The sequence below is a fragment of the Thunnus albacares genome, chromosome 5 (assembly GCF_914725855.1).
Source record: "Thunnus albacares chromosome 5, fThuAlb1.1, whole genome shotgun sequence".
Taxonomy (NCBI): Eukaryota; Metazoa; Chordata; class Actinopteri; order Scombriformes; family Scombridae; genus Thunnus; species Thunnus albacares.
Genome location: NC_058110.1, coordinates 7,410,831 through 7,438,484, shown reverse-complemented (window position 1 = coordinate 7,438,484; position 27,654 = coordinate 7,410,831). Strand labels below are relative to the sequence as shown.

Genomic DNA, 27,654 nt, shown 5'->3' with positions numbered 1-27,654 from the left:
ATGAATCAAAGCCATTGAACTAGGCCTGGAGGCCCTGAGAAGTGGCCCAGGTGAGCTCTCTCTCCAAGCCCACTCCATTATGACCATCTCCACACAGGCACCCCAGCTAGAGCTAATTAACGGCCTATTACTATGCAGATATATGCAGGGCTGAGAGCAGAGCGCAGGCAATAAATGGGCTTGATGAACGAGAGAGGAGCAAGAAAAAGGGAGGCCGGGGGGTGGATGGAGAGGATGGCTGAGAGGGGTCGGGGTCGGGGGAGGGAGAGAGATGGGTGAAGAGAGGGACGGGAGAAGAGAGAGTAATAAGCAGACAAGAGAAAGGTGGGAGGAAAGAGCTACAAGGCTAGATGGAGGGAAGAAAGAGAACGGTAGAAGGACAAGTGCATTTCATCCAGCAGCTTGTAATGTTGGTGAATTAAAGGTTACTGTGTAATTACTAGTGTTTTGTTCATTCACTCGCAAGAACTTGTCCAGCAGCCCAGGAACCTTTCAAGGAAGTCATGAACTTGATCTAAATTTCAAATAAAAGAACCAGAGTCTACAGCAGAGTTATTTTAATACACATCTTCATGGTTCTTCATCTGTTGTGAGAACACAAACATGAACAGGTAACAGAGTTGAGTTTATTTTCTGGTGCTTTTAGGTTGAAAAGGGGCTTTTTTTTTCTGTTATGGTCCTCTTATCTCCTGGTAATTCTAACTCTCTTTTCTCTTTTTCTCTTCCTCTCTTTAAAAGATATAGCCATCTCATCTGAGAAAAAAAAAAGGTAGTGAAATAAGAGACACATGGAGCTGGAGCAAGACAAGCCCTAAATATTTCTAAGAGATATTATTGAATATGTAGGGTGATCAATACGTGATGATAGGTGACTGAATAGAGTAAAAATCCAATGTTCAATCAACAGGTGATCAGTCATTCATTTGGCCTTATCATCATCAAAAAAAATTAAGTGAATCCATAACAAAATCACTGGGTCCACTTATGGACCAGTTCAGAAGACATACTGGATGGTGACAAGCATTTTCAGGATACTGGTATGCTTATTTTAGGATATCTTAAATGATCTAAACATTAGGGAAGGAAGTAATGCTGTCATCAATCTAAACTTGGCCATAGAAAGAGAAATCCACTTTTAGTATGCCAGAGATGCATTTTCATTTCAGGTGTATTGACACAAAGTGCAGATACCTAAATGAGAGATGTGAGTCTGTGCCAGGTGGAAGAGGGTAGAGAGAGCAAGAGAGAGAGAGAGAGAGAGAGAGAGTAAGTCAGGGATGGTGGTGGAGAGAGAGCGAGAGAGTGTGTAACTCTGAGTAGTGAATCCCACTCGGCGACGTCAGGGGAGCAGCCAAGAGTCATTTAGGGAATGACATTTTATTTATTTTCATTTAACCTTTATTTAACAAGGCAGGTCAATTAAGAACACATTCTTCATTCATTATCAGGCTGATCTCGGTGCTGGTCTGCCTCTCGCTCTACTCTCCCTCTCCTCTCCTTGTAAGTTCAACTGAGAATCTGCTTCACTGGCATGAGAAGAAAAAAACCATTAAAGCTGAACTGTGTTTTTTTCTGACTAATATTGCGAATAATGCGATTTCTGTTTTCAAAGCAGCAATTCAAGCAACTTTATGGACTTTAAATTCTTTAAAGAGACTCGACAATATTACTCACTGAATGAGTAACTTGAGGTTTTTGTGTTTTCTGTGAAAAGTGGGTTATTATGATAAAGACTGAAAGAGTGGGATATGGGGATACCTGACTTGATGAGGTCCTTATTTATTTTATTTAAAGTGATAAGCTAAAACAATAACACAATATGATAGTTGGTCATTTACACTCAACAGTGAAAGAGCTAGCTGCTAATGTTTCTCTAAGACTCATGCTGATGCTCTTCTTCAACAGCATGGAGACAAAAAGTTCCTACTCCAACTTTTCAAACACTGAAACGATACAGAGTCGTATCTCTGTTGGAAGGAACATCTTTGGCCAAGTATCATGAGAGCAGACGCCATCAGGCATCTCAGTTTGTGGTTCGTCCTCACGGAATCAACATTAATTAGATGCAGCAGAGAGCTGTCTTTATAGCTGGCATAACTGATGGTCCTCAAGATATAATAGTGTAACTTCGATCGATCGATTGATCGATAAACTGACTGATTGTTGCAGCTCTGTTTGACATAATATACCGAAGCGATTGATCAAGATCTTAACTGGCAGATTAATTGATGATGAAAATGTTGCTGAACTAATTATCTGTCCATGAATTAATTGATCATTATTGTTTTAGGACTTTATTGGAATGATTCTAATTTTTTACCCCCCTCATGTTATAGATGGGGCTACAGCAGGGTTTGTATTATTTCATTATATTTTGTTATTGTATTATATTTTGTCATTTTGTGTCATCATTGCAATGATTATTGGAAATAAAAACAATCAATAACAAAAAAAGATATAATAGTGTAACTTATAATCAAAATTGATATGAAAACGATTAATTGTTCAGCTCTAACAAATATCATACAAAATTTATACTAAGGTTACATTGTTGATATGAAAAAATATTGATGATTAAATACTATTCATAAGAATTTAAATGAACTGAAATGAGTAAGAATATGTTTCCTACATAAAGATACTGTGTGTAGTATTTCTTTCCCTCCTTCCCTGATATTCCAAAACATGTAAGCAGCTTTCAAAGCAGTGCTAAGAAGTCAAGCAATATTCCCATACTTAAATTAGGGATAATTCATTTCCAAAGAACACGACTGACATGTTTTAGCCTCCCAAGCTTGGCTGCCTTTCTAGGTCTTGCATGGTGAGGAATCGATTTATTATTTCACTCACCAGTAGTCCCTTCATTGCTTGAGATTTAATTAACTAATTGATTTGTAAAAAAACTTAAATACATTGAATAATGAATTAGCGGAGGTCGCACACTGTTCTTTCCATTCTCCGTTATAAGAGTTATTTGCAGGCCAATATTTCAGCACTATTGCTTTTGGTAAAGAACCAGAGTCGCTCCTCTATCGATCAGCTTTTTACCAGTCTGCATCTGGCTGGGTGTGTGATATCATTTGCGTATTTGAAATAGCATTCAGGCCTCTCCCAACCCCTCTCTCAACTTGTAAGTATAATTGTAATGTATTTCAGCGGTGTATATCACACTCTTCATTATGAAATTTGACAAAACTTACGATTGATGGACGCTGCAGTTGTAGAAGACAAAGTCCACGCTGGCAAACTTCTTCCCCGTCTCCTTTGACTTCAGATACAGCTTTATTACACGTCGGTCACCTACGAGTAGTCACAAAACATCCACATCATAGATTATCTTTTTTTCCTTTCAACAGTCTTCCCATATTTCTATAGTGTACAACTGACATTTTCACTCACGCTAAGTGTGTGGAAAGTGTTCTATGACCCTGGGATCATGCCAAATCCCAGGCATGTATTCTGAAATGTTAACAGCCTCATTTTAGGTGTTACTTGTCAATTCCTGCATAGCTGACATTTTGGAACCACAGTGTTTCTGCTGGAAAGTAAGCAGAGCCTTGAGCACAATCAATAGAGTTTGTAGAGAAGTTACTCTGCGTAGGAAAAGGTTCAGCTGTCCATATGCCTGTTTAGGTTTTGAGCCGTTAATTTGTGAATAAGCAGTTTATAAGTTTGATAATCACAAAGAGACGGGTGCGGTTAAAGAGCAGAATGTCTTGTGTTTCACACAGTTGAATGAACAGGCTGAATGAAGCAAACAGTTTTATATGTGCGGCATCAAACAAAACCGCTCAACCGAAAAGCCCAGAATGAAGAAGAGTCTTCTTCTCTCCGAAACAAAAGTTTGTCAGATGTATGAAATGTCAGGAAACTTCATCCCATGTTTCTATGATTCCACACCTTTCTAACTATTTTTGTAATGATGGGATTTTTTTTTTTTTACCCTGGTCCTGTGTGATGGGGGCCACTTCTTTTGTAGAGGGGGACAGGCAGAAGATCCGTCCACCGTAGATGCGTCCTTCCGTCTCTACATAGTCATCAAAGGAGCAGTTCACTCCAGCAGACAGACTGGGCACATTCTGGGTCTGAAGTTCCAGCTAGGAGGAGGAAAGAAAGCAGAGAGATGACAGAAAAAGCTGATTTAAAATCAATATACTTCATTAGTGCTGCAATAAGCGAGATTTCTGCCGCCTGAAAACAGAAAATCTGCTCAGATTTGTGTCTCAAAACTCACATTCCATGCCACACTCAAAATGATGGACAGACTGCCAGTGATGACACAAGTACAAATATTATTTAACCTCATTTGAGATCTATCTTACTCACTTCTCCTGTCAATCTTTCATTCTCCCACTTCTTCCTGTCACACAAATGTGCACACATACAATACAGTGCTTGCAGAGCCACTCTGACACATCTGAACACACACACACACACACACACACACACAGTGGTGCAGCAACACACTGTACCTGCACTTCTGACATGGTGACAGAGACGGTGTCGGGTTGGACTGAGAGTCGGACACATTGCTCCACTCTAGTGGTGAAACGCTGAGGCTCCTCTGCTCGCTCACAGCGATCCTTCCTCGAACATCTACGAGAAAAAGAGAATTTAGATTTATTTAGCATATTAAATCCACATTCATCCTGTTTAGTGGTTACCATATAGGTAAAGTATATTTTGCTTTGTGCCATGGGTAAAGATATTTTGTCAAAATGCAGCACCGGTACCGTCAGCTGCTTCTTGCTTATGAAACTAAATATTACATTATTCACAAAGTTGTTATATTCCAGGTTGTTTGGAGGGCAGACATTACTGGATTAGGGATATACTGAATGTAGTATTTCAGTAGTGCTGTAAAAAACTTGAGAGGGTTCAGGAGAGAAGCATAGTCAGAACGATATGTGTGTGCGCGCTTGTACGGTATGTAACCAGAGGTTGCATTGATCAAAATGAATCTAATGTTTATCAAAGTTTAAGAGCACTGATAAATGATTCTAAGGCTGTATATCATTATGACAGATAAAAAATTCAACAGTTTAACATGCAGCCCGATAAACAAGCAAAGTGAAAATCAAATGGAGCATGGCATTAGTTCAGGCACAGCACTGAAATCGCTCTTCCATTAGCTGATTGGCATCGGCTGCTTCATTCATGTTTCACCATCATTCATCAGGTGCCTGGCTACCAGCTGACTAGTACCATCCAATCATAACAGTACAGTTTTACATGATGTCCTTTACAACCTGACTACTTTGCAGAAAGGCTCATGCCAACATTCCCTCCGACCCCGATTTCCTTCTTATGTGCTAAGATTTGACGTATATGTGCTGTATATGTTTATTAAGAGGAATTTGTTTTTCCAGCAGAGTCCTTGTTGCATCTCATATCCTTTGAGAGCTCCTACAAAGATCATTTTCCACCAATTCTAACTGTATAATTAGTTATAAATGGTCAGTTCCCTGATGCAAGTGTCTCTGACTGAACCAGCAGAAATGATGAACTGAACTACTGCTGGAATACTGAGCAGAAAAAGACAATATGCTAAGCACCAATTACATACTTAGGAAAATTGAATTAGCCTACTTGATGCTCATTGTAGTGTAAAAGCTCGTCACACTTGAAAGTGGCAAAGTGAAATTAATCTGCGCATCTTCACAAAATTGTCAGTTCTAGAGGGTTGGTGACTTATAGGGACTACTTGCAGGGCTAGCTGGTTAACAACTGTAGCTAATGAGCTGACAGCTAACATGCTAGCTCTTTGTACAATGTTCTTTATCTCCCACTGCCATTTTGTTCTCAGGACTGTAAATCACATAATTTAAAGCTTGCTAGCTGCTACACTTGTGACAGTTAGCGAGCTTGATGGCTCAGTTGCTAGCAAGACAATAAGTTCACACCGTTTATTCGAGAGACATATTTGTACCGTCGACTACTGTCTCTCACTTTTTGCGAACCATTCCCCATTTTGTGGAGCAGTTTATGCTTAAGTACAATAAAAGTTGATGGTACAACACAGCTAATAAGCTATGATAGGTTCCTCCATTTTGGACTCTTCTGACTTTTTTTTTGGATTTTGTTATTTAAAAATCATATTTTATGTTGCCACAATGACTATATGTATATATGCTGGCAGCATGAATAGTCTTTTTGTGACTTTTTTGCACTCTTTCATTATTGTAAGGTGGCACATTGTGGCTTTAGCATTTGGCATGTTAAAATCCACAGATGCGCAAATTCAATAAAAAAAGGTCTATAAAACATGGTTAACATGAACATTGAAAGGACTCATAAAAATATGATAGAATTTGCAGAACTCCATCCATTACAGTGATGGATTATAATTAACTGCAGAGCACAGGCTGAATGTACTGTAAGCACTGAAATGACATCATCGTGTAAGCACCGAAATTACATCATAGTGAACAGATATGCACTTACACATTATGCAGCACACACCAACCACAGTGAGGGTCTCCTGATCCCAGACAGGCTCCGCAGGAGGCGTACTGCTCACAGCTCTCCACTGGCACACGAGTGACCTGGAAATGAAACACACACGGGAACACAAACCTGGTTAATGTTGTACACAAGCCACCATCAAACAGCCCATACCATATAGGTCTGGTTTAAACAGGATCTACCGAATGTGTCATGTGCCTGGAACATGAGATTAAAGGAACAAGCACTGTGACTATCGGAGATAAACAGTTCTGGAGGTGATGCTTATAACTCCATACTGCTGCATGCAAGGCTAGTTAGAGGGGGAGAAGTACAGGCTTAAACACATGTAAACACACACACACACTGGTTAAGATTACACCCTCTGACAAACATCTCTCTGTAATATACTGTGTACTGCCCACAGTTCTAAAATACCGATAGAAGCAAGCAGTTTACTTGGAGAGATACTAAACAGATTGTAGAAAAAGTAAATTGCTGACAACTCTCCACTGCACTTTAATGTCTGGACAATGCCCTTCATACCTCCTCAAAGCACCGCTGTGCCTAAGTGCAGCTCACAGAGCCGCTAGAATGGATGTAGACTCTCAGTCTTGTTCATTAACAGCGTGTGTTACAAGCTTGGGGCATGAAGTTGGAGAAGCGAGTGTTTACCAGACAGGGAGGGCGTAACAAAAACACTATTGCATAGCATCACGGGTTGCATTCTTGGAGTATGACCCACACTCAGGACTAAAAGTCTGAATATCTCGACCTCTGCTTCATCAATTTTGGCCATTCTTTTCTCCACTGTTTCTAAATCTGTCCCTTTAAGTCCCCTAAATTTAAGGATACGCAATAAAAAATGTCAGAGTACCCCTGTGACGCCTTTCATGCAGTAATGAAACCATTTTGATTGGCTGTTTTGCCTTGACTTCACTACCACACATTCAGACACATGATCTCCAATCAACCTTCAGTGTAAATTGTGATATATACTGTATATTGTCTGTATAACCTTTCAGCTGGTGTTCTGTCAAATGGTAAATGGACTGCATTTATATAACGCCTTTCTAGTCTTCTGACCACTCAAAGTGCTTTCACAATACATGTCAACATTCACCCATTAACACACACATTCACACACTGCTGGCCCAGCCATTGGGAGTAATTTGGGCTTCAGTATCTTGCCCACGGACACTTCGACAAGCGGACCGGAGGAGCCCGGGATCGAACCACCGATCTGAGCTTACCTCCTGAGCCACACAGCCGCCCCCACATCAAGAGCTACGAACCTTCAAAAATGATCCATTAAAACTCGCAGCGCTCAAATGAAATGCGAGCAAAGAGGAAATAGTAGACCTTCATCTACTTTTTTTCTTTTTATGCTGAAAACTACACTTACATAAGCCGTCATCAGAACATAAGAGGACTGTGTTTGCTTAATGTCTTCCAAAGAATATCTCATTGTACACCATTCAGATAAACATCGAGGATTACTCCTTTTGTTCGCTAAATCTCTGTGGCTGCCATCTGTGTGTCTGCATGTCTAAGATAAGATGAAACTTTAATGATCTCTATGGGGAAACTGGAGAACTTGGGTATTAACAAGGACATCAAACAATGCTGTCCAAATTTACCTGCCTCTTCAACGGCGACCAAAGAAGTGTCTGAACATCAGGGGAGACAGTGAGACAGACAGGGATTATCGTTTAAGAAGTCCGTCTCCACAGAAAGTTCTCTTTGCAGTTATCATAAAACAGACATGTTTTCTGCTGCTGCCTGCGTTTTCACCATCTGCCATCTGTCCGCACAATTATCAGAAAGCACAAGTTACCTTGAATTTCACCCAGATTGTAGAACACTCTAAAGAGGAGGTATTATCCTTTAAGAGGACATTTTGAAATGTTTTAATCATACCTGTGCACACTCTGGTTTACTCTGCTCTCTCTTAAATCTCTTAAAATCTCCAGTGTATCAGCATCCATGTGTTTTATCTCATTTCGCTGGATTTCATTTGCCAGTGACAGACGGATTTGTGGACGGGAAATTGCCTCAGGTAAACACACACACAAACACACACACACACACACACAAATGAAAAAGTTACGACAGGACCAAATTGAGAGTTTAAGACAAGTTTTCTGGGGCAGTTAAGTACTTAAATACATCACTGACCACCCAAGACACGTCCACATGCTAGAACACATGCATGCACACACCTCCTGCTGCGACATCAAGTACGACATCAATAACCCTGCAGAGGCAGGGGGCGCACCAGGTGATCTGGGAAGTGTTGAGGATGAATTCTAATAGCAGCTGCAGGCGCAGCAGTGTAGAATCCTTCAAAGAGGAAACTATACTTCATGCACCTCTCAACCTTCAAACAGTAAAGCAAGCTCTTTTCATGTCTTATGGCTACACAGCTGCTGGATGTTTAATCAGACACAAATATGTTAGTTTTCTTGTCACTGTATACTTCAAAAATGTCCACTATCTTTTTTTCCCCCCCATCTAATCAATTTCATCCAATCAGTGTACTAGTTTTGGACTGAACATCACACCTTTGCACGTTGGAAAAAACTCATCTTGCAGCAACTTGCCCATGCCTTCAATCAGATGACTCAAGACTCCCGCTGCATGGGGCAGCCTCTGACGCCCTCCTGCAGAGAACTGTGCTAGGATCTGCTCTAGCCGTTACTTGTGTGGGAAAGTCTGCAGTCTGCATTCAAAGTTCATGTTCAAAAAGGCATTTTGTAGTCAATTTGTGAGCAGAATATCTACAGCTAGATTATTTGTTTTTGGTGTTTATGAGTTTTTTGCAGGGGTTAATCTGGGACAGACAGTGCTGACATCTCACAGCACAGGAGATACTTAAAGTCTACCGTGGTGTTTGTTTCTCTCTTCTTCTAGCGCCATCGTCAAGTCAATATCTATATTTGTCCAATACTTTGGTTAATACCAAATATCTGCAAAACTGACATTTACATCAGCCTCAGCTGTACTTAGTGTTTCATACTTCAAATCATCAATTATTGGCATGCTAACATGCACAAATAAGGTTATGACCCTGGTAAACAGGACTACCTGACAGCATGTTAGCATTGCCATTGTGAGCATGTTAGCATGCTTATGGGGCTAGAACAGTGACAAATTAAATTTTGGCACCTAAAATAAAGTTTGGCATTGAAAACAAAACCTTAACTGAAAAAGACAACATTGGCAATGAAACACTCGTATTGTGTCGGCACTGAAACAAGTTCCACTGAAAATAAAACACAGGCATTGAAATAATCTTATCATCTTATTTTATTTCGATATTTGTTGCATCATGATGTGTTTTTCATTGTCAATCCACAGATTTTTTCTTCACATCTGTCTTTTGTCAGTGAGGTTTTTTTCCCATACATTACTATATATGTTCCTATGATAATATGATGCTATTTCAAGTTACATCCCTCAATAGCTTTCATATAAGAGCAGCACATCTCTCGACTAGATGCTAGTAATCCCTCCCTTTCATCCGCAGACTGTGCATCTCCTCCTTCTGTGTCAGTCTGATGTACAGTTGGACACAATAGTTTATGGCAGATTTATAGCATGATAATAGTAACCTGTGTCTGATAACTATTATAATGCTACCATTACCAGACACCGGCATCTTACAGGACACCAAATAGCAGCAAATTGCAGTCATTACTTGCGCCTGGACAAATACCACGCTAGTAATACAGCTTATCTGATAGAGGGAGGAGGAAAAAAAACATGTCACGCTCAAGCACAATAGCCAGGGAGAGAAGTTTATTCAATGGGGTTTTGTGATAGTGGGGCGGATGATGTATTCCAATGGAACAGTTCAATTATTGAGTTTTAGAAAACAGATAATGGGATGGGAAACGGGAGTTGCTCTGCCAAAGACTCTTTGTCTTACTGAGGTGGCTAGAGAATGTGTGTGTGTGTGTGTGTGTGTGTGTGTGTGTGTGAGACAGAAAGTAAGTGAGAATCACCTATTTATATTAAATATGGCATTTTCATTCCTGGCCTATTTGCTGCTGCAGAGGGAGACACATTCATCTGTGGACAGTGGAGGGAGGTGGGTGGAAATAACACAAGAATTAGGAGACGAGGTAAAGGGAGATAGAAAAAAATGAGATCATAGAGGAAACAAATGTCCATTTAAAGCATTAATTTTGGTTTTCAAACTGATAATGGACTGTTTGTGGACAAAAAAAAAAAGCTTCCAGTGGGACTCGGATGCCTTTTTTCTTTTTTTTTTTTTGTCATGTTTCCAGAGTGGAAGGAAGAGGGAGAACAGAGCAGAGGATGGGGGGGGGGTTATTACAAATAAATAACAGCTACAAATGAGCCTCTCTCATTTGGGTCATGATAGAGAGGCTCTTAATTTGCCTAGTGGCTGATGAGAGGAGGGGGTGGGGGGGGGGGGGGGTAGGGGATGAGGGATGCAGGGAAGGATTGATGTGAAAGACACACAAATGTAATTGTGACTGATGTTTCATTCCACATATGGGGCCTGTGCGGTCCCAGCTAGCCGCGGCTATAGGCCTAGCCGTAATTGTCCCATCTGTATAATATGGGGAGAGAATATAAGGCGCTATCACTACACAATAGGCTGATGGATGGCTTATTCTGCCAGCCACCCAGATTTTGCAAGACACAAAACACACACATGTAACTGGCAACAGAGTGCACCCAGACATACCATTTGTGAAAATACAGATATTACGGTGCAGTATTTGCACATGTGAGTTAATAAACTGTATGAACTTTAACACGTTAAAGGGTGTTTGCTTGATGATCGGATAATGACTCGCACTTTTTCACCCTTTTCAGAGGTGTTTCCACTATTTTTGAACTTTTATTTTATACATTTATTTCTCTTTCTCTCTCTCTGTCTCTCTGTCTGTCTTTCTGTTCTGCTCTGTTCTCATCTGTCTTGAATTTGGTTGGATACAGAAAAACACAGCAAATGAAGCCATAGATCACGAGTAGACACCGACAGACACAACCTTGGAGGCGAGAAGACAGAAGAGGAGAAATACGGTGCCTTGTGAAGAGAGGATCTCTCCATCATTATTCTTTAGGAGTATGTTCTTGTTTTTGTAAGCTCTCTGATCACCAGCAGGTATTAGTCATATCTCAATAATAAGTACACAATGGGAAACTTTGGCAGTTTCATATCCAGCGGCTGTGATAGAAACCCGACTCGCCTTTGACGACGGATATGATCAGCAGTAACCCCCCCCCCCCCCCCCTCAATATGTATCTCTTTGTCATTTTTTCCCTTTTGTGTCACTTCTGCACAAGGGAGATACTGGGGAGAAAGTAAATTGCTGTGTGTAGCGTTACTGTCCTGTATTGTCTGGATTAGGCTAAGATTACAATGGGCAACGTACAGTTCAACACTAAGACATGAAGTGAAAATATACCTTTCATATTAGTTACAACAAAAAAAGGGGAGTGTTCCTTTTACACTAAAGAAGAAGCCCTTAAGTCACACTATTCAAAATATTACCTTTATTCTCCTCTCATATGAATCAACACTTAAGTGACATATAATTGCTGAGATCAGATACATCCTCATTTCATTCTCTCTCTATCTCTCTCTCTCTCTCTCTCTATCACACTCACTCACAGCCTCACAGTCACTAAGTTTAGCTCTTTCACAAATCAACTTCAGCTCATTTCCTTGTTCAAATCCAAGTCACGCTGTTCCTCTCAACCACATTAAGACATCTGTCTCTCTCTCTCTCTCTCTCTCTCTCTCTCTCTCTCTCTCAGTCTGTCTCTTTGTCTCACAGATTACATTCTGATCAGCCGATCACTCATCTCTCTGCCTTGACAGACAGACGGCTGGTGTGTGTGTGTGTGCGTATTTGTGTGAGAGTAAAGACAGGACAAGGGGTTTCAGCAGATATCCGAAAATATATTATAGTGCATTGCTAAATATAAAAAGGTACATCACACTCATTTGTTTGCCTTTTTTCAGTTTTTTGGACAGCACGCTGCAAATTTTTGATTAATATAATAACATATGACAATTAAAAAGCCATTATTAATTATTTAAGTCATTAGCTGCTTTTGCCATGTTAGAATATATAACACAATGTAATGTTAACTTAAAAAACAGCTCCTCTCTGCCTCAGAGAAAGCTAGGGCTAGCACTTTTTTGTGAAGTGGCTGTAGCAGCCATTACTCATTTTGGTTTATGCAAATCATGAAATAAAAAGTCTGTTTCTTGATGTATCTGCTTAAATCTGCAAGGAGGACGGATGTCAGTTAAAGTCAAGTAAGTTTAAGTATTAAACTTTGGAGAGCAGCCACCCTGAAGGATCTGCTCTGAGACACTTCCGCCATGATAATCACAGTTGTCCTCTGGTTGAATGACGCCGTCTTTAAGCAATAGACCATCCTGACGCTGATTTTAATGTGCCCACGCGAAACAACTGCTAAAACACGCTGTTCCAAAACTCAATTCACCAATTAGCTGACAGGGGGCCAAGGGCACATCCAGTAGATTTCTGTAGCCTCTCCTCATTTTTCTCCCTGTCCCTGTCTTCACTAAAAAAATTTTTTAGCGACTTCAAAGTTGGACGAACACCAAAGGAGCTGCTTTTAAAGGAGCGCAAGGCAGTCTTTTCTCCCTGACCTCCAAGTGCAGTAACTGCTGAGTGAATTGAATATGAACCCTCTCTGATGTGGTGCCAGGTGTAGGGTTTCTCCACCGCGCGGTACAGTACGGTTCACTACATTTCTGTACTGTAGCTAAATCGATACACGGAGGTACATCATCAGACCATTATGCCACTGTCTGAGCGGCCTTGCGGAGGCAGGGGGCGAAGCCATTTGCTGCCAACGGGTCACCTTACGAAGCTGTTTTACAAGCAAAGAGGCTTGACCTTGCCCTGTGACTTCAGTAGTGGAAATCTGGTGGTGATGCTACAGCGCAGGAAAAGATCAGAGACTGGGCTTGGACTCGCAGCCGCACTGCACATCAATACAGGAAGTAGATTACAATTCCAAAATCCAGTCCTGAGGCTCTTTTAGTATGGAAAAGAAATAGAAGAATAACACAGGAGCGGTCCGTAGAAGCAAAGCTGGTAATTATATGATAAGTGAGTAATTTGGTTCAAAGGTACACTAGAAATCAATAGAGTACAAGCTGTAATCCACTTAGTCATTTACTTTAAAGCAATTAGGTGATGTCATCCATAGGGACATACAGGATGTCTGAAGAAATATCCGTCTCGGTGACGTCAACAACAGACTACGGTGACAGGATGAAAAATCTCTCTTACCCTGCTGTTTTTTATTAGATCGGTACAATTTGAACATGTAACGAGGAAACAACTGCAGTGATAAAATTGATTTAGTGCCACTGTTCGTTTTTATGAGGGCAAAAAAAAAAATCAGTGACTTCACTGGAATAGAGAGAGAGAGAAAAGTTAGAAGCGGGCAAAGACACGGACAGAACATAAGAGAGACTGTGTGTGTGTATGTACAGTATGAGTGTGTGTGTGCAGCAGAGACACAGTGACAGCCATGTATAAATCCATCGCTCGCTAATCGAAAAATTCTCCTCTCGCGGTGAATCAGGCAGCTTTATGTTTTTGCACTATGTGTGTGTGTACGTTCTTATGTGTGAGTCACTACGGCTATACAGATACGCGGTCTATACGCTGCAGTCCAATCCACCACTTTTAATTACGTGTGTGAGTGAATATGGGGAAAGGTAAATTGCTCTGTCAAGCTGGGAAATGGGCTTTTTGATGTTTGAGCTCCCATCACTTGGCATTTCTATTATTCAACGAGGAGAGAGAGGAAAGGAGGGATGAAGAGGAGGAAGAAGAGGAGAAAGAGAGCAAAAGGTACATCGTACTCAAGTGCTCACCAAAGAGACTGTATACAGTATAACAGGTTTTCAAGTGATGTAGTGCGAAGGGTTTTCCTGCAGACCACAGTTTTTTAAACTGCAATAAGTTTTTTGTTTGTTTGTTTGTTTGTTTTTTTTAATCACCTACCTCTTAGCTTTTCCTGAGCTCCACAGAGCATTTCTGCATCTTTCATCTCATGGTTTTGGTTTTACAGCCCGCAACTTTACTGTTCGGTTCAGTCTCACCGCTCTCATTATTCCTGTTTCCTAGTGCAGCTGCTTTGTAGCAAAAAATCTCTGCAAACCCACTGTTCATTATGTGCCTGACATCAAACATCAGACAGACAAAGATAGTGACTAGCTGGTGAACATAGTGGAGCGTTTAGCAACTGAAGAGACAGATATCTTTCTCAAAACAGAGTTAAGAGGAGAATGGTTGGACCTGTATTCATCAGGTCACCAGAGGCACAACTCCAAATAAATGCTAATGTAGCTCTGTGGCCGCTGGATGTGTAAATGGGAAACTGTTGGCTATCATATTGCAACTTTATAAAGGTGAAAATGTGTCGGTGTTGTGTTCACAGTGTGATTTTCTGCCCCCTGGTGGCTAAACAAATCAGTGATGCTACTGCTTTAAGTATCATCATCATAAGAATTATCATAATGTTGTTGACAGTCAAGGGCCAATTCCAAAAGCTAGCTCAATATTATGTCTTGTAGTGTGTTTGGTGTGAAAGAAATACTCTAATATTAAATAAACATGAGGTTAAAGAGTATAATTTACATACTGTATATCCTCTGGAGTGAAAAGTAAAACATAAACTTCTCTGGTGTTGTCAGTGTTGGATTTTTTTTTTTTGGATTATTTTTTTATGCTTGTCTAAACACACTCTGCCTTAAACTCTGAAATGCAAAAAGTACAAAAAGAGTTTTTCAGCTTTTTAAACTTTTTTTCTCCATAAGATGAGAAGGTTATAGTACCACAACTTATACATTTAACCTTATGCAACCTTGAGCAACTTTACCTGAGTTAAGCAGTAAGTTGGACTTAAGTTTTTCCACATGTTGCTAATATTAAAATACTAATGTGTGATTTTTTTTTAAATAAAAATTGAAGACAAAGTGATATTTGACTTTTTCACATTCAAATCCTAACAGCATAGTTTTTCACATGACAGTTATGGTACCAGTACTTTCTCATCTTGAGTTGAACTAATAACACTGATTTTTTTTACATCTGTAACCTTGAAGTAAGTGACAAACTCCAGGCTCTTGGGGAAAAGTGGCCGCAATTCTAAACTTCTTCTGACTCCAGTGAACTGAACAGACAACAGAGCTGATCATTATTTGTATGTTCTCATCATTCTGGATCAGTGAATGTAACTACATGTCTGCCGAGTCCAGAGAATACAGTTTTTCCCTCAAATGCTTTTTTTGGCTTGAAAAAAAAAAGATGTAGTTTACACTCCGGGCTTGGACAGCGACCTTAAACCACAATATATTAGTCCAGACAGCTCCTGGCCTGGATGACGCTCCTCATCAGCAGGCTGGGGAGGTTCTGTATACACTCTGGTCCCGCACTGTCTAGAACACAAGTTCAAATTCAGCAGCAGAGGAGAGATCCTTATTCTATTCTATGCTGTCTGAAGTCACTACTGGGAGAGCGGTTACTCCACAAACTCACTCCATCTCAGCGAGACAGAAGTGAGGACCCCTAAGAATATTGAAAAGATGAGGCAGGAGGAGCTGTAGAAGGGACCAGAGCATATCCTGCAAACCAATTATATTTTCCCACCTCCTCAGCTCTCACCCACTCTCTCCCTTCCACTCTCCAATTCTGTTTCATTCTCTGACTGGACTGTGAATTTGGTCAGTGTTAAAGCTGTGGAAGTGAAATGCCATTATCTGCTTTCCAAAGAGATGGTCATTCCATCTCTTTTACTCTGTCAGTGAGTGTGATTCTTATTTTCACAGAAACAAAATTACACAGACTGAAAGGTGAACTTTTAAACTAAAATTGGCATCACAGCAGAGGTCTGAAGCAAAAATGAGCTCATAAAGGAGAAGCCGCTTTATAGATCTACCAAATTGCAGCCATCACCGATTGCTATTGGAAATGTTAGTTATTAGTAAAGGAACAGATATTTTGGGGAAAACTTGCTGTTTTCACATTTCTGTTTGTGTATGGGTTGTAAAATTGTGGTGAAGGTAGGCAGATTTTTTTTGGTAAACTGTTTCTTTATACTTTTCAGTCTTCATTCTAAGCTATGTTAATTGCCTGCTAGCTTTAGCTTCATGAGGAGAGTATGTATTGACCTTTTCAAAAAGCTCATTTCCCAAAATGTCTATTCCTTTACACAAAAAATAGTTATAGAAAAGGCAAAAAAAAAAACCTCAAACTGGACCAACTGTATTTCTTATCATGTTCATTATCAGTCTATTCTCCAGGTTTTAGAGGAAAATTCCTCTCTGACATAGAGTCAGAAAGAGTGCCAGACATGTATGTCTGCACTTCTTCCCTGTCTAGATTCAGTAAAATACAACAGTATCACCTTTGATCTTCGCAAAGAGGAAGCACTGTGGTTCCTACGAGGCTTTCCTCCTGTCATTAGACCTTCCTACAGTCACCGCACTAGCATGCATAGACATGTAGTCGACATATCGGTGCTCATCAAAAATAAAACACTGACTTGAATAATTGAAAAAGACTTTCTGGTGGCAATAGCAGCCATCTCTGATGCAGATGACAGGAAATAAAAATGAAAACCCACCAACACTCCCGGCAAGGACTTTCAGCTTTCTCCATCGTGCTGAGCAGCTGCGGAGGAGTGCTGGCTAAAATAAGAGATACTTGTTGGACACAGTCCCAGAGCTGGTATTATTATTCTAATTGATATCATCACTTAAGTCTTATAGTCTGTGTTGACAGCTCACCATTTTTTGTAAACATATATATTCTGAAGGCTTCCCAAAACTCTCTTTTCTCTTCTCCACTAGGAGTTTTGTTTTTGACCTTCTTGCTATTGGTTTTTGTAATATTGCTGATCTTGTATTTCTGTCATTATGGTGATGTAGAAATTCAGCCTCACTCTTCTGTTTGTAGTGTTGTGACTGTAGCAACTCACACATAATGTTTAGATTTTTGTTATTGTCGCAATTGAACCTCTTTGCAAATGTTAATAATTGTGAGAATTAAATTCCAATCTGAATTAACCTCTCCAAAATCAGCTGTGTGTATGTGTGGGTGGACTCACTCTGCTTAAATATGTATTTATGTATCTCCCTGTACAGTACATTTCAACATCTCTTCCTGGACTGCTATTCATGATCGAAGGGCCTTATTTCCCCTGTCACATCAACACCGATGTCGTCCATTTATATCAATTACACTTCACTTCCTCTCCGAGCTCATTCAGACACATGGAAGTTAATTATGTCTAATCGCTGGTAAATTACACAGCACTCACATGGCAGTTACTGTCTACGAACTGGGGAAGTCTTGTTGAAGGTTATCACATCGCGGTCATTAACTGTTATGAGATAAGAGAGTCGTGCAGGTAAAGGAAGGAGAAGAGGGAGAGTGGAGTAGAGGAAATGGCTGCACTCTGCAAACTGCAGTAATACACTCACATGAATGAAGTCGTTTCAGGATGACAACACCCAGATGCGAGGACTGCAGGGTTTTATTGTATTTATTGCTCTGCAGAGGAGGTAAGTATGGGTAATGACTAAGCTATTTAAAATGAAAAATATATGACATAATAATCTATGAGCATTGACAACTGTCAAAAAAAACCTTTGAAATGATTTTCCATTAACGTACTTGCTTTCATAACCAAATGATTTTATTCTTTTGTAGTTTGTAAATGTTTTGTAGGAATGTCACATATTATATGTCCACATATTATTTTATGAGGAATGTCCTGAAAGAAGTTATTCTTGCTGAGATGATCCTGTGGATGTGTAATGTTTCCTGATTTTCTAACCTGGGAGAATTTACCAGATGTTATAACTTTCTCTTTTCTGAAAAAACAAAACAAAACATATATTATAAATTATATGAAAACTGCAGAATTATATATGAATTATTTTAATACTTTAACCAGAAAGTGGCACAGCAAAAATCATCTGTGCATCTTTGTGAAATATTTTGTTCTACAAGCTTTGTGACGTCATTATTCAAAGTGCTAGTTGGTGAACTATTATAGCCGGCAAGCTAACTGTTAACATGCTAGCCAGCTGGGAACATTGTACTCACAATGTTTCCTTGAGCTTCTTTTTATTTATTCTGTACTGTGCTGTTTACACCCTGGCAATTTTTTTTCGGGATTGTGCATCATTTAATTCAATAAATAATGATTGGAGAGGCACAAAAGGCTTCATGTTAACGAGTTTGCTGACTGACAGTTAGCAAGCTTGTTAGCTCAGTCGCTAATGGGACAAAAGATTCCCAAGTCTATCCAAAAGAAATACTTATACAATTGATTCCTGTCTCATAACTGTCTGCAAAGCATTCTTCTTTTGTTAAGCATTTTATGATCCAACAGAGGAGCTTAAATAAATGTGGATGGTGAAGCTATGATAACTTCTTCCGTTTTGAACTCTCATTTTGTTGGTTTCCAAAGATAAACGAAAACAGGAATTATTAGTCGCAATTAAGATCTTGAAAACTAATTTTGTCGTTTAGTTGTTCTTGTGATAATTAAAAAAAAATAAAGCCATCACATAATCTTTTACAATCCAATTAATATATAAAGGTTGTGTGTATACTGTATTCCCTGTGGAAAGGCAGTATGATGCTTCATCCTATATGTGACACACTTTAATATTCATGATATTAATTAGCGCTCATGACTCTGTGAGTGTGTGTGTAATATATTACACGTGTCCCTGCGCTGTATGCGGTGCTGTATGTATGTAATTAGCTTTGCTGCTCTCTCCCCCAGTGTATGTTTTTAATTCATCTCTCCTCATCAACTCTTTATGGTTCTGTTCCTTTCTTCATTTTTGTTTTTCTCCTGCTCCCCTTTCCTAACATTCACTATATTTATTGTCAGTGAAGGGGTGTGTTTGTGCATTTTTGTGAACACTCAGCAAGTAGTGTATATTTATAAAAATGCAAGTGTGGAAGTAATGTGTATATAGCAATGCATACATGCTGTACATACACTTATAAACACATACATTGATCTAGGCGTGCATGTATTTGTATGTCACAGGCAGTCATGTATCACCGGATCCATCCCTAAAATCACCAGACAGATAAATGGCTATCGATATTTAATCATCACTTCCTCAGGGTTGTCAACGGCAACCGTGGTGCAGCATTATGGGCTGCACTGCTGACCTTGCCTGGCTGTACGTCATTGTGTTTTGAGTGTGTGTTTCATGTGTCACCTGTTTATCGGTGAGGGCGTATAAGTACTGATGATCTGGGCTGAAGAGCAGATCCCTCAGGATGGGGCTCCCGTCGCTCACCACCACATTTTCATACAGCAAGGCAGGCTGGGTAACAGAGTTTACAAGGATCTGGAAGAAGACAGAGGAAAAAAACACAACGGTATAAATAACTAAAAGAAGAAGTAGCCTCCCAAAAGTTAGAATATGATGTTCTGAATGTTTGACACAGATGTTACATTTTACTCCTGCTTTTATTGCTCCACTGAATTTTCTGGTTAATCCTAAGGTCTCATTGTGAACAAGTTACATTGGAACTACTTTCTACCAAAGAAATAGTCCCTATGAAAACAGTTCACAATAAATTCTGTAGACTATTCAGAGTAACAGGAGCGTTGCTCCTGAAGAGACACTCACTCTCAAACATACTACGCATACTTTTCATTTCTTATAAGCCTCATTCCATCTTCCTTATGGAAGTATTTCCTCATGTAGAGCAGCTAGGTTCAGGAAAAATGATGTATTTGCTTCCACCTCATGTAAACGCAGCCAATTCTCATTTCATCTACTATAACACTTCATAAGCTTACTTATATGGTGGCTGTCAGCTGAAAAACAACTACTCAAGTGACAGATGACATTTTCAACACTTTCATTTTCTTCTCAGTTTATGCTGAAACTTAAAATGATACCGGTTGGTTATGCTACCACACTATTGAGGGTGTAACTACAATACAAACTAAATGATGGTTCTTTTTTTGTTAAGTCTACTGGTAAAAATGACACCGTTATCAGGGTCACTCCCCTTCTACCAGCAAGCAAATCTTTCTCTCTTTGGCTCTGTTCCTCTTTGTCTGGATCTTTCTCTTTCTAATCCATCCATCCAGTCACCGATCCATCACCTGACAGCGGTTTAGTCTGCTAAAACTTTGCTGTTTTTCTGTCGACCAGATTCGCTCTGTCATCTCTCTTTTTTTTTTTTTTTTCCTTTCGTCTTAGTCTCAACAGTCTCTGTAGTCATTATCTGCCAAATCGCTACCACAGTTGCCTTAATCTTTCATCGAACAGAAGGTTCATTAACAGACAGGCTGTCGTCACTGTGTGTGCTTTTGTTGCTTGGTTAAAAGTCAAGTGCTTTGACAAATCAGCTTTGAAGAGTTGCTCAGTGGAACACTGGAAATCTAAAAATATGAGATATTTTACCTCCACGTTTACAAGAAAAATGGAGTAGAAAGTTTTGCAGATACTACTTACATATAGTTGGTTAATAACTTAGCTGAGAAGTTGTATGATTTAGTTTGGAAAGTAGCAAATTATTGAAGTTTTCCTTACTTTCACAAGTGTGTGTGTGTGTGTTTGTGTGTACGTAAAGGAGGTGCATCCCTGTTGTTACTGTGCAAAGGTCATTTGTTTTAGCTCCCACATGGAGACACACAAACACACTGAAACTTTTATTGATGTGAAATGAGTGTGACCTTTCGTCCTCTTGTATTTCTGGCTCTGATGATTTCTGGCTCTGATGATTTTTCTCTCTTTGTCTCTGTCAACAACAGCACACATGAGCTCACACTCGCGCATTCATTCACACACACAAAGAGAGAGAGAGAGAGAGGGGAGAAGAACTTGATTCGGACGTTTTAAAACCTGCGTCGTGCCCTGGGCCGCCGTATCACTTGTGAGGAGTGAAGGACTGGAGGAGCGAGGGAGGGTGGAAGGGGTGGGGGGGTGGGGGTATAGGAGCGGGGAGCGTGTTCTGCCCTACAGCTCGGGGCAGAGGGCAGTTGGAGTGGGATTCAGGTCAGCTGGCACAGAGGGGACTGCAGACCGGACAGCAGGTGACTGTAGATTCTCATCTAGTCTACTAGCCTGCAGGTTTGTGCTCTCCTTCTGAGAACTCTGCACTCTGGCAGTTACTGCGTCTAAACACGGACCTCTCGCAGAGCAAGTGGCAGCACTTAAGGGTGAAAAACTTTGATTAGCCCTCTTATAATCCACTTTATTTATTTTATTTGCTCTCTACATTTTGCTGATACAGACTGTACAGTCTCACCTATAGTGGAAAGCTGTGTTGCACTGGCTTGTTTAGGTTGAATAAAATGCAGCATTACATTACAAGAGTTCCAAATAAATGTCATCTGTTTACCTAACTGAAGTACCTGCAGGAGCCAGCTTCATAAATTCCTCTCTTCTCTCTGTGTAGCCTGTGCTCACTAAATTCAAAGCTATAAAAGTGTGTGTGGGGGGGGGGGGGGGGGGGGGTGACACTGGGGCATCTGGAACTTTTTTATGTTTCCATTTGTCTAGTTTCTCACTTTCTGGAACTTATTAGCAAAGAGCCCAGGCTACTAGATGAAAGAGACTCTGCTCCTTTGCAAGAACAGTAAGGGAAGCTTATTAAATATGCTTTTATAACTGCTTCCGGGATGATTATTAGACCAAACAAAACCATAAAGGAGCTCACTTTGATGTTACTGACAGCTTATGAGTCATTAAACCAGACTGTGTTTTTTAATGATTAGTTTACCTTTTAGGAGCTCGACAACCATACATATTTTTTTATCTTTCTCAGCAGTGCCTCTCTCTGATGAGTGCACTGAGCATTAATTGCTGCAATTTGCATTCAAATTATCCACCAATCAATTAGTTTCAAAACGCAATGTTTATTCGGAATATACGCGGGCTGGAGTGACATATCATTTCAGTCACTGCCGGTCGAAACAGAAGATGAAGCGGCGTGCTGAGCGGGGGACGCTGCATGTATACGATTACTGAACTCTCCATTTATATTCCAGGCATTTAGCTGATGCTCTTTTCCGGTGTGACGTACGTTGAGGGAGCAGGAAGAGGTTGAGTGTCGTAGGACAGCACAATAAGACATGCATCATGTCTTTAACCTTTCGGTTGAAGGGCGGTCTCCCTAGGCCGCTTTGAGTTATGCATTTCTATGACACCGTACAGAAAATTGGGATCAGGATGGAAGTTAAAGGTGACTTTTCCTGGTGAGTTTGCAGCCAACTTTACCTTCCTGCATGTCCCTTCTTCGGACCACCCTGTTTCCTCTATCCTCCTGGGATTACGCTCATTACCAAACGGACGCTGATATTATCAAGGACACTGTAACTCTCGCATGCACACTGGAGTCCACAGGTGTACACAGACATGCAAAACTGTAACAAATATTCATATGACGACTTCAGTCACCGCTACGGTTTAAGTTTTATTAGGTTTACGTGGAAAAATTGCTTTGTTATAGTGATGTTTATCAAAGAACACACACCGTCTGTTGATAGGAAACAGGATGCGACTACCACATGTCAATCACACCTGTTGGTTCAACTCCAACCTCCTCCTCCCTACGAGGTTTCCATAACAAAGCTACTTCAGCCTTTGTTCCAGGCAGACAAAACTTAACCTTCACATGGGGCACCGGAGTTTGTTCACAGATAAATGGAAACATGTTGTTGAGGACAGCCTCGACCTGTGCGTTCTACTACTCATCATCAGAGGAGTCAACAAAAGAGATGCTTAAGAAAGTATTCATTGTGTATCTAAACCAGGAGATCCACTGATATTTAAATCATATAAGAGTGGATTAACTACAAAAAATCCTGCACCTTAAAGTATTCAAATGTCCTGCTTGTAATGCTGATTACAGGTGAAACTGAAGGCTGCTTGATTCTCAGGTTGATTGAACACTCCAGAGGACCAAGCAGTGCTGCTTTATATACGAAAATTTAACATCATGTAACAGTTTTAAACATTTTACTGATATCATGGAATTTCCTAATGATTTGGACTCAGAACAAAGCTGGTGACAACTAAGGAAAAAGATAATCATCTACAGACAATGAACACAAACTATTGATCGATGTGAATACTGGAACATCTGTTATTAACACATGTAAACCTTTGTTGAAAAGTGGTTTAAAAGCTGTCGTTTCCTGACACTTTAACTGCTCTTGATGAATAATAAACCCAACCTTTTATGGAACAATACTACAGAGTACTATTGTCCAAGAGTACAATAATTGTACTCTTACAGTACTTTGATTTCAACAAACTGCGGCACAGTTGATACATAACAATCATGAGCTATCACGCTAACACGCAGGGTTGTTTTAAAGCACGGAGGTAGACGCACTCGTGGAGTTTGAAGTGGGGTTTGAAAAGGAGGGAAAACTTGATGATGATGATGGAGACAGATGAGGTGGGATAAAGGTGGGAGGTGTAGTGGTAGAGAGAAGGATGCTTAGTGTGTGTGCACACAAGTGTGTCGGGAGTGTGTAGAGGAGGACAAGGTAATAAAAGTGAACAAAGGGGAGTAATGAGGTTTGGCTGGAGTGCTGCAGTGATTAATACCATGCTGGGTTCAACCACCGGTCACACCTTTGGGTCAGGTAGAGCGGGAAAACACAACCACATGCTATCGGTTCTTCAATCTTTACTTTTCTCTCTGCTGTCTTGATTTTTTTTTGTTTGATTATCCAATTTTGCACTTGTATTTTATTCCACTTTTATTCCATTTGCCTCCCTTCTGTCACTTTCTCTCTCCTTCCTTTTTCCTCCATTACATTTCCTTTCTTTCTACACATTTCCTCCTTTACTTCTTCACTCTGTTTTAACCCGTGTCACTTCTTCACCCCGTCCCTCTTTCTTTCCTTCTCTTTCTCTCTTGAGATTTCTCCTTTCCGTCCTCCGAGACTTCCCCTTGTCCTTTTTCTTTTCCCACAGACACAGACTTCTTTCTCCAACTGTGTGTGTGTGTGTGTGTGTGTGTGTGTGTGTGTGTGTGTGTGTGTGTGTGTGTGTGTCCAGACACAGCAGTGCCCTGTCCAACCTCAGCTGTTAAACATCTAGTTAATTACACGGCTGGACAAAGGGAGGGAAGAGGAAGAAGAAGGAGGGAAGCATGAGGGGAAGGAGAGGAAAAAAAAGAGGGGGAAAAATAGGAGCAGCTTGTTAACCTTGTTAGCATTTCTCACTGAGGCCAATGTTACAAATGTCCGGTGAGGACGAATAATGAAGCCGAGTCCAAAATGTTCAAGTAGTTCTTTGATGATGGAGGGAACAGAGGGAGGGAAAAAGGCATTTCCTTAATGAAATCTACTGTGGTGTGTGTGTGTGTGTGTGTGTGTGTGTTAACAGCTCATTGTATTCACAATCCCTAATGAAATTGATTTTGGTCTCATCTATTGAGAGGAGCCACACACACACACACACGCACACACACTAGAGAGAGAGAGAGAGAGAGAGAGAGAGAGAGACTGTACAGCGTCAGTGTGAGTTGGTAGGGTGGGATTTATAAGGTAGTCATTTCAGTGAATGTGTGTGTGAGTGTGTGTGTGTGTGTGTGTGTCTGACCCTGACTGGAGGGCATCCAAAGTATCACAGCACACCTGCTGACTACACAGTCTACAGCTCTCTCTCTCTCTCTCTCTCTCTCTCTCTCTCACACACACACACACGGTCTGGTAGAGCCACATCAGTGAGACAGGTTTCTCTGAGTGAAATTAATCATCGTTCTTTTGTCGCACCGCTGCTCTCACAACAGGAGGCCGGCCCCAGGTGACATACACATATACACACACACACGCACGCACACACACACACACACGAGCGCACGTACAGTATAAAGAGTGACAGGCAGACAGCTGGCCGGTGACAGCGTGCCACTCTGAAGCTGTTTTTCTAACAGCTAACAATAGTGCGATATGGACCCGAAATCTCATATTCTGATAAAGGTGATTTCATATCCTGATAATGATTCAGTACATTGTCTTTAATTCAATGAACAGACTATTTCTGGTCCGCTAGACCCAACATGACGATGTGATCTGAAATAAACAATAGAGCATGATATGAAACAACAGATGTTTTTCTATCATAACTTGATACATATCGTCATATCGCACAGCTCTGGTTGGCTGGTTAAAAAAGACCAACGCTGCCAAAGTGTGGTGAAGAATGTCACTGCTTCTGTCAGAAATACTTCTGACTTGGACGTACTCATTCGGCTTGTGCTTTTTTTTTTTTACAAAAGCAATCAAATGCCAAATGCCACAATCATGCTAAATCTGTAATGTACTGTATGCTGAGAATGTACTTGGATCAAATTGATCACATGTGGCAATCAGCTGCGGCCGGATAAAAATGCTTTGTTGTTGAAACTTCCTGGAACACCAGCAAGAATTTAAACATTTGTTGCTGTTGCATTAACAACACATTAAGATGATTTCCTGTTGTTGCTCTTGACTTTGGAACACATAAAGTCTCATTCAGTTATGACTTTTTGCTTTGTACGATTTGTGTCCAGGTTTTGATGCACTGTCTTGTCTTTTTCTGTCTCTTTTCTCTCCTCTGTGAAGCTCTGTTGTGCTGATGTGCTATAAAAAAAAGCCATCATTTCTATCACTGCGTGAACCGTCGTAATCGTTGAGATCTGTGATCACGTTGACATCTCTACAATAAAGTTTAACTGGGTGTGAGCATGATAAAACTAGATTATCTATCTGAGCAGACATCAGACCAGATTATTCATCTCTGTTTGGCTAACCTGGGCCATTCAAAAAAAATGTACGATGTCTCCATCAGAAATCGTTTGCAGCCTTCCAGGATCTTATGAATGAGCTCGGTGAGTAAATGATTATTATAAATCGACACATATTATGTAAAAAAAAACTACAAAAATAAGACCCGAGGTTGTAAAAATAAAATTCACTTCAACCGGTGAATAATTCAACAACTTTGGAACATTTTTTTGGGAGCAGCTGACACATTAATAAGGGAAAGGCACCACATCTCTTCAAGTAGTGTTTATGTTGGATGGCATTTTTCACTCTCGGCTGCCTCGACTCCGCCAGGATGTGACACGGGTGGCTAAAGCGGCGATAGCGATTAGATACTCTCGCATTAAAAAAAAAAAAAAAATCTCAAAGGTATAATTTGACAGCAGCTTGAGTCACACTGGTGTTATTTTTCTAACCCAGACCCCTGGCCTGCTTTATTAGCACTATTAGCGCTGTTAGGATTTCTCACTGAAACTTCAGGGCGTTGGGAGCTTCAAAAAATGTCACTGTTCCCCTCTGGCTTTCATCCCTGCTGGGGGGGAATATGATCTATAAAAATGACACTCTGTAACCAGAAGACGTCCCTTTCTATTCGAGTCAGGAGCGCGCAGATAAGCGTGCACGCAAGTCGCTTCGCCAGAGCTGCATGTGTACTCTTCTTGTCAGATAGTGAGGCGGGGCGCGCTACTTTTTTTTTTTCTGCTGACAGCAGGGCCCGGGCTGGTACGGTCGCATGTGTGTGAGAGGGTGTTTTTTTGCGGGTGTAAGGCCTCTTTAATCTTTCACAAGCCTAATGGACTCGAGTTTCCCTACAGCGCCTGCTCTCGTAAGCCTTCTTCCTGTTCACGCACACGCACACACACACACACACACACGAAAACACACACACAGCTCGCCTCCCCTGCCTGCTCCTATCATAACCACGAGCTGTAACCAGTCCCTGGAATGATCGCTTGCTTCGTTCTTCATTCTCTTTGCTGTCTTTACTCTCCATCCTTCTCTCATCTTTTCTGTTCCTCTTGTTAATTTCGTCTCTCTCTCTCGTCGTTTTCTCGCTCTCTTCGTCCCACTCACCCTCCTTTCTCTCTCTCTTCTCCTTCATCCATCTGCCCCCGTCCTTGCAGTGCAAAAAAAAAAAAAAAAATGCCTGTCATTGTAGTGTAAGTCATTTAGTCTGATATTAAGTCTTACTTCTTTTAAAACAAGACAAAAATTCTGCCAGTGGGGCTTCATAAAAGAGCCCTTAATTCAATGCTGTCTCACTTATTTCAGAAACAAGTGTCATTATCGTGAAACAAGGCAGAATAATGCAGATCACTCAACTAGTATCAAAAAAAAAATGACAACTTATTCGCT

General features: G+C 40.5%; 1 protein-coding gene across 8 annotated transcripts in view; it reads right to left on the bottom strand.

Moving 5' to 3' along the window:
- LOC122982113 (plexin-A1-like) overlaps positions 1-27,654 on the bottom strand; it is a 265,073-nt gene that overhangs the window by 115,665 nt on the left and 121,754 nt on the right. For 7 of the 8 annotated variants that reach the window (XM_044351146.1, XM_044351142.1, XM_044351141.1 and 4 more), the window contains 5 exons: positions 19,733-19,864; positions 6,445-6,545; positions 4,473-4,596; positions 3,944-4,097; positions 3,201-3,300 (listed from right to left, as the gene is read on the bottom strand). In XM_044351146.1, coding sequence (XP_044207081.1) covers positions 3,201-3,300; positions 3,944-4,097; positions 4,473-4,596; positions 6,445-6,545; positions 19,733-19,864 — 611 coding nt within the window. Of the gene's footprint in view, positions 1-602; positions 1,527-3,200; positions 3,301-3,943; positions 4,098-4,472; positions 4,597-6,444; positions 6,546-19,732; positions 19,865-27,654 lie in introns of those variants that run through there. The other variant, XM_044351149.1, reaches the window with a different exon arrangement.